General features: G+C 49.4%; 1 protein-coding gene across 1 annotated transcript; it reads right to left on the bottom strand.

The window, feature by feature from the left end:
• Positions 1–1,515: 1,515 nt before the first annotated feature.
• Tchh (trichohyalin) lies at positions 1,516–10,615 on the bottom strand. Its single transcript, XM_051157659.1, has 8 exons — positions 10,549–10,615; positions 8,695–8,858; positions 7,407–7,979; positions 5,714–7,334; positions 5,327–5,632; positions 5,231–5,290; positions 3,519–5,044; positions 1,516–3,314 (listed from the first exon to the last, which is right to left on the bottom strand). The coding sequence occupies exons 2-8, from the start codon at positions 8,830–8,832 to the stop codon at positions 2,553–2,555; spliced, it is 4,986 nt and encodes a 1,661-aa protein (XP_051013616.1). The 5' UTR covers positions 8,833–8,858; positions 10,549–10,615; the 3' UTR covers positions 1,516–2,552.
• Positions 10,616–11,013: the final 398 nt, after the last annotated feature.

Below are 11,013 nucleotides of genomic sequence, written 5' to 3'. Positions count from 1 at the left end.
AATGGTTCTATAGTTAAAAGTAGTTTGAAAGAGCACAAGGATTCCTTACCTATGCTTTTGATGACCATCTTCCATTTGTATTCAAGTGTGAGAGTCTGGACTCCTTTCCATTAAGTGTCTCCTCTTCAGCCAAAATGAGAATCAGAAGCTGCAAGGTTCGCCTCCCCATCTCTGACTGAAGCTCCGACTGAAGCTCTGACTACGGCTTTAGGGCATTATTCAGGATTCTCATAATTAAAAATAGCGATATTGTTTTCTTTCCCTCCCTCCCTTCTTCCCTCTCTCTCTCCCTCCTTCCCTTCCTTTTTTCCTTCCTTCCCATTCTAAGATAGGCTTACTTTGTGTGTCCCTGGCTGTCCTAGAACTGTAGATCAAGCTGGGCCTGGAAATCAGATACCCACCACTTTTGCTTCCCGAGTGCTGGGATTAAAGAAGTGTACCACTTCTCCTGGCCTGAAGTAGTGATATTCTTTTTGTTTGTTTGTTTGTCTGTTTGTTTTTGTTTTGAGACAGGGTTTGTGTATCCTTGGCTGTCCTAGATTTGCTTTGAAGACCAGGCTGCTCTTGAACTCACAGCAGTCCACCTGCTTCTTCCTCCCCGAGTGCTGGGATTAAAGGGATGGGCCACCACGCCTGGCACATAGTGATATTATTAAGGAATTTTTGAAGAATTTCTCTCGTTATTCAATGAAATAATACAGGCCAATACACTAACAATCCAGGTACACAAGGGTGTGTGCATTATGGGATAGTAATGTGTAAGAATTGGACTAATTACTATTTAGCATTTTTCTGAATCAGGCATCTCATGGACTGCTTTGTTTAAATCACTGAGTAGCCTATAGAGCTACTCCAAAATTTTAGGTCATGTTCCATTACTGGCTTAGACACAAAGTAGCTGCTCCATTTTAAAAAGAAATAGTTACAAACAGTGGGAGTGGAGTATTTGTCTTGACCAGTGTGAGTCTTTACAAGAAAGGGCACAGGAAGCAGTAGCATCAAGAACAAGACACTTGGAAAGGGACTCTATGTGGTAATGAAAATAATATAGGGGTCAATTTAACTTTGTCCAACACTCAGTGAAAATGTATTGGCCCCAAACAAAAGAGATACTTACAGGATCATAAGTAAGTTCTCTCTAAACCAAAATGTACAAAAGTAGAATTATTCTCAAACCCAACAAAACTTGGGTAAATGCAACAGAGCTCTACAAACTACAGCAGTTTTAAATTTGAGTTATTTAAGAAACACCTTGCTTTTGCTTTATGAGATTTTAAGTGATGCTAAGAACAATTTTTTAAAAACCCAATTGTAATTTTCTGTCCAAGCCTTACTCTTAAATAATATGGGAGTCACCTTAATTGGGATAAAATTTCTGGGAAAAACCAAAGGTTCCAACCTCCCTCTTTCATATTTGGAAATAGCAGATAGTAAAATACCCTAAGTGATTGGAAAATGTGCATTTCCAGATTAGACATGAGTTATGATAGACATAATTAAAACAGACAAGTATAATTATTTGCCAAACATTTATTGAGATTTTTTTGTTTTTTGTTTTTTACAGTCCAGTTATTTGAACAAGAATGTCTTTAAGGCAGTGTAAGGCCTTGAAGGATTGTGGGCTGATAAGTCTAGCCAAGAGACCTCTAGAAATTTGTTCTCTGTTCATACACTTTCCTCTTTCCTTCTTCCACCACAGTGTGAACTTTTGTTGGACCCAAACAAGAAAGATGTTTACAGGATCTTGAGTAGATTCCCTCCAAACCAAACTGTACAAAAGTAGTAATATTCTCAAACCCTTCAAAATTTGGAAAAATGGAACAGAGCTCTACAAATTACAGCATTTTAAAATTTGAGTTGTTTGAGAAACACCTTGCTTTCACTTCATGAGATTTTAGGTGATGCTAAGTATAAAAACATAATGCCAAATTCTAATTTTCTGTCCCAGCCGTTTTCTTATTAGATATTTCGTCCAGTTATGAACTGATTTCATATGGTATTTTTCTGTATAAATCATCCTTCACCCTTGCATTATTTGAGGACTGTAGAATTTCAGCCTGACAATGGGATCTGTTGCAATTATGTAATAAAAACTGAGAAAACTATTTGGAGGTAAAGACAAATGAAATCTAGACCAAAGAAAGTGTCAATTTAAACATAAAATGAAAGCTGTAGACAAGATGATCCACTACTAAAAATAGTGGTCCAATTATTTTGAATATCAAATTGCTACATTATTCTTATTATTTGTGAAAGCAATAAATCAATGTGCTTCTCAAACAAAGTTCCTTTAAAAATTAAATGGCTTATTTTTAAAAAGTGCACATCATATCAGCACTCAAAGACATCTTGCAATAAAGAAACTACCCGAGGAAGAATAAAAGACAGGAATCGAAAGAAAAGAAATAGGTATAGTTTAAGATTCAGGAGGAAAAGATACGGTCTAAGATTAGAGAGTTTTCCCACAACCAGAAACACACGGGTTATCATCTGCGTTTCTCATTTTCTTTTGCTTGTAGCTTTGGCTGGTGCCAGGATGTTGGGAGCATCCTCTAAGAACGGTATTGAGACCTCTGCTCTTGGATGTACTCGTAGAGGGGGCTGGAACGCACTGGCACGTTGGCAAACTGGCGCGTGCCAGACTCCAGGATCTGGCGGCGCCTCTGCTCCCCCTGCCGACGGATCTGCTCTTCTTGAAATTTTCTCTCCCGCTCTTGGCGACGCCTCTGTTCCTCTTCCTTACGTAGTTCTTGTTCCTGAAGGCGAATCTTATCCCTGGCAAATTGCTCCTCAGCCAGGTACTGATCATCTCGCTTCTGCCTCCGCAACTGCTGGTCCTGCTGCAGCTGTTTCTCTTCCGGGAATTTCCTGTCATGCTCCTGGCGGCGCCGCTGCTCTTCTTCCTGGCGAAGCTCTTCTACCTCACGGAATTTTCTGTCTCCCTGTTGGCGCTCTAGGCGAAGCTGCTGCTCACGTTCCTGGCGACGCAGTTCTTGCTCTTCCCTTTCTTTCCTGAGCTCCGGCTCTCGGGGGAATTTTCTGTTTTCGCGGTCCTGAAGACGACGCTTCAGTCCCTCTCTATCCTGGCGGAGCCTCTCCTCTTCCTGAACCTCTTGGCGCAGCAGTTCCTCCCTTTCTTGAAGAAGCTCTTCTTCCTCACGGGCTTTCCTGTCGCGTACCTGTTGCTCGCGTTCCTGGCGCCTCCTCTGCTCTTCCTGGAGTTCCTGGCGGAGCTCTTGTTCCTGACGGAATCCTCTGTCGCGTTCCTGGCGCCGCAGCTGCTCTTCCTCGCGCTCCCGGCGAAGCTCTTGTTCCTGGCGGCGCTGCACTTCCTCACGCTCCCGGCGCAGCTCTTGTTCCCGGCGCAGCTCTTGTTCCTGGCGGCGCTGCACTTCCTCACGCTCCCGGCGCAGCTGTTGTTCCCGGCGAAGCTCTTGTTCCTGGCGGCGCTGCACTTCCTCACGCTCCCGGCGCAGCTGTTGTTCCCGGCGAAGCTCTTGTTCCTGGCGGCGCTGCACTTCCTCACGCTCCCGGCGCAGCTCTTGTTCCCGGCGCAGCTCTTGTTCCTGGCGGCGCTGCTCTTCCTCACGCTCCCGGCGCAGCTCTTGTTCCCGGCGCAGCTCTTGTTCCTGGCGGAAACCTCGGTCCCTCAGTTGCTCTTCCTCGCGCTCTCGGCGAAGCTCTTGTTCCTGGCGGAAACCTCGGTCCCTCAGCTGCTCTTCCTCGCGCTCTCGGCGCAGCTCTTGTTCCCGGCGAAGCTCTTGTTCCTGGCGGAAACCTCGGTCCCTCAGCTGCTCTTCCTCGCGCTCCCGGCGCAGCTCTTGTTCCCGGCGCAGCTCTTGTTCCCGGCGAAGCTCTTGTTCCTGGCGGAAACCTCGGTCCCTCAGCTGCTCTTCCTCGCGCTCTCGGCGCAGCTCTTGTTCCTGGCGGAAACCTCGGTCCCTCAGCTGCTCTTCCTCGCGCTCCCGGCGAAGCTCTTGTTCCTGGCGGAAACCTCGGTCCCTCAGCTGCTGTTCCTCACGCTCCCGGCGGAGCTCTTGTTCCTGGCGCAGCTCTTGTTCCCGGCGAAGCTCTTGTTCCTGGCGGAAACGTCTGTCCCTCAGTTGCTCTTCCTCGCGCTCCCGGTGAAGCTCTTGTTCCCGGCGGAATTTTCTGTCCCTCAGCTGCTGTTCCTCACGCTCCCGGCGCAGCTCTTGTTCCCGGCGAAGCTCTTGTTCCTGGCGGAAACGTCTGTCCCTCAGCTGCTGTTCCTCGCGCTCCCGGCGAAGCTCTTGTTCCCGGCGCAGCTCTTGTTCTCGGCGGAATTTTCTGTCCCTCAGCTGCTGTTCCTCGCGCTCCTGGCGCAGCTCTTGTTCCCGGCGGAGCTCTTGTTCCTGGCGAAGCTCTTGTTCCTGGCGGCGCTGCTCTGACTCGCGCTCCCGGCGAAGCTCTTGTTCCTGGCGGAAACCTCGGTCCCTCAGCTGCTCTACCTCGCGCTCTCGGCGGAGCTCTTGTTCCTGGCGGAAACCTCGGTCCCTCAGCTGCTGTTCCTCACGCTCCCGGCGAAGCTCTTGTTCCTGGCGGAAACCTCGGTCCCTCAGCTGCTCTTCCTCGCGCTCCCGGCGCAGCTCTTGTTCTCGGCGGAGCTCTTGTTCCTGGCGGAAACCTCGGTCCCTCAGCTGCTGTTCCTCACGCTCCCGGCGAAGCTCTTGTTCCTGGCGGAAACCTCGGTCCCTCAGCTGCTCTTCCTCGCGCTCCCGGCGCAGCTCTTGTTCTCGGCGGAGCTCTTGTTCCTGGCGGCGCTGCACTTCCTCGCGCTCCCGGCGAAGCTCTTGTTCCCGGCGAAGCTCTTGTTCCTGGCGGAAACTTCTGTCCCTCAGCTGCTCTTCCTCGCGCTCCCGGCGCAGCTCTTGTTCTCGGCGGAGCTCTTGTTCCTGGCGGAAACCTCGGTCCCTCAGCTGCTGTTCCTCACGCTCCCGGCGAAGCTCTTGTTCCTGGCGGAAACCTCGGTCCCTCAGCTGCTCTTCCTCGCGCTCTCGGCGGAGCTCTTGTTCCCGGCGAAGCTCTTGTTCCTGGCGGAAACTTCTGTCCCTCAGCTGCTGTTCCTCGCGCTCTCGGCGGAGCTCTTGTTCCTGGCGGCGCCGCACTTCTTCGCGCTCCCGGCGGAGCTCTTGTTCCCGGCGGAGCTCTTGTTCCTGGCGGCGCTGCTCTGACTCGCGCTCCCGGCGAAGCTCTTGTTCCTGGCGGAAACGTCTGTCCCTCAGTTGCTCGTCCTCGCGCTCCCGGCGAAGCTCTTGTTCCCGGCGCAGCTCTTGTTCCCGGCGAAGCTCCTGTTCCTGGCGGAAACCTCGGTCCCTCAGCTGCTGTTCCTCGCGCTCCCGGCGGAGCTCTTGTTCCCGGCGGAGCTCCTGTTCCTGGCGGAAACCTCGGTCCCTCAGCTGCTGTTCCTCGCGCTCCCGGCGGAGCTCTTGTTCCCGGCGAAGCTCTTGTTCCTGGCGGCGCTGCTCTGACTCGCGCTCTCGGCGGAGCTCTTGTTCCTGGCGGAAACCTCGGTCCCTCAGCTGCTGTTCCTCGCGCTCTCGGCGGAGCTCTTGTTCCTGGCGGCGCCGCACTTCTTCGCGCTCCCGGCGGAGCTCTTGTTCCCGGCGGAGCTCTTGTTCCTGGCGGCGCTGCTCTGACTCGCGCTCTCGGCGGAGCTCTTGTTCCTGGCGGAAACTTCTGTCGCGCTCCTGGCGGCGCTGCTCTTCCTCACGCTGCTGGCGGCGCTCTTGTCGAAGTTCTTTCTCACGTTCTTGGAGGCGCAGCTCCTCCTCCAGGAATTCTCTCTCGTGTTCTTGACGCCTCCTCTGTTCTTCCCGTTCCTTCTGCAGCTTCCTTTCGTCCTCAAGGAACTTAACATCTCTCTCCTGTCTTCTCGATTCTCTCAGGAGCTGCTCTTCCTGCCGGAGCTTCTCATCTTGTCTTCTGACTTCCCTTTGGCGCTCTTCTTGCAGCTGTTCTTCCGCTAGGAACTGCCGGTCGCGCTGCTGTCGGCGCCTTCTCTCCTGCTCCAACTCTCTCCTCTCTTCCTCTTTCAGGGCCCTCTGGTCCTGACGGAACCGTCTCTCTCGCTCCTGAGACTCTTCCAGCTGCTGGATAGTTTCCTCATCCTCTCTGCGTTTGGAGAAGAGCCTGTTATTACGAAATTCATTTTCTTTCTTTGGTTGCCACTGCCATTTCAGATCCCTGCGCTGTTCTTCATCCCGCAGCTCCTGCAGCTCCGCCTCTTCATGCTGCCTCTCCTGCTGCAGGCTCCTGCTTTCCCTCTGCAGTCGCACCTCCTCCTGCTGCCGCCGCTCTTCCTCCTGCTGCAGCTCCTCCTCTTGATACTTCCTTTCCCGCTGCAGGCGTCTCCTTTCCCTCTGCGGCTCTTCTTCCCGCCTCAGCAGCTCTTCCTCTTGCTGCAGGTCCTCCTCCCGATATTTCCTCTCCCTCTGCTGGCGCTGCTGCTCCTCTTCTTGCAACAGCCGCTCCTCACGAAGCCGGCGCTCCGCCTGGCGTCTCCGCTGGCGTTCTTCCAGGAGGCTGTCCTGGAGCTCTGCTCGCTGCCGCGTCTCCTCCCGGAAGCGCTGCTCCTCCTCACGTAGCTGAGAGCGCTGCTCCTCCCTGTCGCGGAACCGCTGCTCCTGTTCCAGGCGCTCCTCTACCCACTGGCTTCGCTGGAGCTCTTCCTCAGCCAGACGCTGCCTTTGGAGGTCTCGGCGCTCCTCCTCCTGTTCCCGGAGCTGACGGTCCTGCAGCTCCTGGCGAAGCGTCTGCTCTTGCCTGCGAGGCCTGGAGTAGACCTTGTTCTGACGGGCTTCTGCCTCGTTTTCGAGCTGCCTCTGCCACCTCTGGGTGATGCTCTCCTCCGGTTCCCGGACCCGTGTCTGCTCATCCTCTTCGGCCAGCAACTCCTGCTCCTGCCTGAGCTCCTGGTCTCGCCTCAGCTCCTGCTCCTGCCTCAGCTCCTGGTCTCGCCTCAGCTCCTGGTCTCGCCTCAGCTCGTGCTCCTGCCGCAGCTCCTGCCTCAGCTCCTGCTCCTGCCTCAGCTCCTGCTCCTGCCTGAGCTCCTGCTCTCGCCTCAGCTCCTGCTCTCGCCTCAGCTCCTGCTCTCGCCTCAGCTCCTGCTCTCGCCTCAGCTCCCGCTCTTGCCTCAGCTCCCGCTCCTGCCTGAGCTCCTGTTCCTGCCTCAGTTCCTGCTCCTGCCTCAGTTCCTGGTCTCGCCTCAGCTCCTGCCTCAGCTCCTCCGCTCGCCTCAGCTCCTGCGCTCGCCTCAGCTCCCGCTCTTGCCTCAGCTCCTGCTCTCGCCTCAGCTCCCGCTCTTGCCTCAGCTCCTGCTCAAGCCTCAGCTCCTGCTCTCGCCTCAGCTCCCGCTCTTGCCTCAGCTCCTGCTCAAGCCTCTGCGCCTGCTCACGCCTCGGCAGGGGTTCCCGTAGCTCTTCTTGCCGGCGCTTCTGCAGCAGTCTTTCTTCGGTCTGGCGGTCGCTCTTGAGTTCTTGCCTTTCTCGCCTTTGCTGTTCCGCTTCCTCAGAAAACTCCTCAGCGTCACGACCCTTGCTCCAGCTTAGCGGCTCTTTCTCTGCCAGGCGCTCCTCCAGTTCTTGAAGTTCCCGCCTTTTCAGTCGCTGCTCTTCATCTAGGTGTTGCCTGTCGCGCTGCTCCAGCCTCTCTTGCCTCTTTGTCTGCTCCTCAGCGCGCTCCTCCTGCTCACGTCTCTTCTGCCAGCTTCGGCGCCCAGGTTCTTCTTCCAGTTGTCTGTCCCGGGGCTCGAATCTCCTTTGGTCTTCTTGTGTCAGGTTCCTCTTTTCCCTAGGCAAGGCTCTCCTCTCATCTAGCTCTGCAGCCTGGCCAAGAGCATAATAGCAAGCTTGAGCAATCTTGGAAAGGAACACGAGGAATTCGTTGAAATCAACACGCCCATTGCAGTCGCGATCCAGAAGTTCTAGGGTCAGGTCTACCGTCTCAGGGTCATGTGGTTTCTATGAAAATATTAAAGCAAATGTTTTATAATTAATTATTTATAAGCAGTAAACTTTTACTTTCACACTTATGTTTTGCTGCGATTGGGAGATATTTAGAGCAATTAGAAAAGGCACAGTTTGTTTTTATACATATGTGAACAACTCATTTCAAAACATACTCTTGTTGGAAATAGTTGTAATTGTATGCTGATCAAAGCAACAAATTCTTTCTAGATGGGTGAATAAGAGTGGAGATTCATCCTTGTGATAGATAAAATGAAATTTTATGAAGATTTCCAACAGACATAGCCAGTTTTAAATAGCCAGCTCTCCTGATTTATTTTCTATTCTATGCTTGAAGAACTGAGTTATTTACAGCAATGACATTTTAATTGAGAAACAGGCAGACTTTGGTTGCTGAAAGTTTGAAGCCAAAAATGTCCCTTCAAGTCTACTAACTTGATTAGGCATCATTAGTGGTAATGCCTTATTAACTAACACTTCATTCCCATTAACAATGCCATCAAGGTCATTAAATACATGCTATTAACTTCCTTAGTTCTCAGATTATCATACCAATTTAAATATCCCAGGCTCAAAAATGAATGAGGATATAATGTAGACTTATCATGTTTTAAAATCAATATTAATCAGTGTTCTTTTCTATGGTCTTTCATGGGAAGAAAATTGATAGCCCCACATCTATAGATTTCTTTTTCTTTTGAGGTATTACCTGAAGGACAGCTCCAAGTTCCCTTTCAAGGAGGTTCTTCAAGTCTTTCTTGCTTAGTGATGCTCCATCACAACTATGTGAGGCATATTCATAGAAAACTTCAGTGATATCAACAATGCTTCTTATAAGTGGAGACATTTTTTTTCCTTAAAATTCAAGTAAACCTAGAACAATTAAGATAGGATTTAGAATCAAATCTGATTTTGGGAAAACTTCATTCGCATAGATTTAGACAGATATTTACACTTTTCACTAACAATGTCAACTTGCATTTTCAGAGCATTTTGTCTTTGAATACTGTGTTCAGGAAGAGGAAGAGAAATATTGAAAAATTCTAAGCCAAGAAACTGTCTTCAAACTATATAACAGTCAGCTTTTCATCGATATCAGTATAGACTATCCACCCGCCCTTTTGTTTCAGCATATTTCAGAGCAGATACTGAAAGGATTAGAGCAAGAATTTAAATTCTACATGTTGCTACTCAGAATAACTCTTAAAGTCAAGCAAAGAGGTAAAAGCCAAGATGTGAAGTGAGAGACTTGAGCATCTTCAGAAGTAAGTAGACATGAACAGCCAATTGTGTCTGCAAAAACATGTCAACAAACAGAAGAGTGAAAAGGAAGTGTAAGTTATTCCTTAAATTTGTAGCCCATAAGGGACTAAATCATGTTATCAATTGTAAGATTAAAGAGCGTTTCCTCATCAAAACAAAATATTGTAACATTTAGATACAGCAACTCAGAAAACCAGAGTGCATGATATCTACCTTAACTCAGAAATACGATGGCTATTCAATCTTCTATTATTGAAAATTATTTGACTCTCTTTTAGCCTTACCTATCTTGTCCAAGTGGGATAGCTTTTTATTAAACAAAAGGTGAGTCACACAGACAGTAAACAGTAATTAACATCAAAATACATCAGACCATCCCACAAACAAACCTGGAGAACTTTGAGTGACATTGTTCTTAAGGCTGACTTTGTTAAACTCAAGCAAATCATTTGAATGTTGGATTACAGAAATGAGAGGGGTGCTCTGGGAATGCTGCTCATTGATAGAGTCACCGCTAGTACATGCAAGATTATGTGTTCAATTCCAGGTAATGCCAAAACATATCAAGGCACACGGCAACAACAAAGTCTTATCCAGCAACAGACCAGTGTTAAAAAGAATGCTTGGATGGCTTTCCTGGCTGAGTTCTGTATTATCCAACATCTCACGTACCAACTCACATGTGAACTATATGAAGGTGCGTGTGTCATACATGACACATTAAAAATATCAGAGGGTTTGCCCACTTTTGAGATGATAGTTTTTCAGAAAAATGAGCCCGATAAGAGGCACACACATTGTTTCTTGATGTGTGTTAAGTATTGAGTTCAGAGCCTCGAGAGAACTCCTGCTTTCTGTTCAAGTGATGGCTCCAGCCATAAAGAGATGGGGTGGGCTGGGCAGTGGTAGCGCATGCCTTTAATACTAGCACTTGGGAGGCAGAGGCAGGTGGATCTCTGTAAGTTCAAGGCCGGCCTAGTCTACAAAGTGAGTCCAGGACAGCCAAGGGCTACACAGAGAAACCCTGTCTTGAAAAAAAAAAAACCAAAAGGTCTCCATAGCAAGGCCTCGGCCAGATAGGGCTAAACAGTGAGACCTTGTTAAAAAAAAAAAAAAGAAGAAGAAGAAAAAGAGAAAGAAGCAGAGGAAATAGGATAAGTGAGATTTAGCTGACACTGAAATGTGGAGATCCCCTCTGGAACATAGAGCCTGCCTTCATTCTCCCAAAATGTACTGCGGCTAGGAAGCGAAGAGTCGAAGAATCGTATAGAAGAACGCCATCCCATAGGATGGAACTTACCCACTTCACCAGAGGAAGATGTCAAGTGCTCGCTGACACTGCTGGCAAGTGTGCTAGGTAACTGGCAGCAGGGCCTTTTATAGGGGTTTTAATCGTGCCCCAGGCATCAACTTAGGAAGGAGACACCCACTCTGTGGGATGACCTGATTCATTCAAATCCCAGCTCCACCTCTGTCTCCAGGAATGGCTGTTTATCTCACCATTTGCTCACGTAGCTATTTGGCACAGGGTTCACAGGACTTGCCTCCTGACTGGGTACTTGCCCCACCTCATACAGAAAGGTAGAATATTTGGCAGCTTTTCTGATTTTTCTTTAATTGCTAAAATAAAAACGTTAAAACAAAGGTGATGAGTATTATAAACCTTTATTTATTATTCATCAAAAAAGGACAGCTCCCGGTCATTTATTTTTTTCAGATTTATTTTTAAGCATGTCTATGTGCAAACATGAGTACAGGTGCTGGT

The sequence above is a fragment of the Acomys russatus genome, chromosome 15 (assembly GCF_903995435.1).
Source record: "Acomys russatus chromosome 15, mAcoRus1.1, whole genome shotgun sequence".
Lineage (NCBI taxonomy): Eukaryota > Metazoa > Chordata > Mammalia > Rodentia > Muridae > Acomys > Acomys russatus.
The sequence above is the reverse complement of the archived record's forward strand: the minus strand, read 5'-3'. Positions and strand labels throughout refer to the sequence as shown.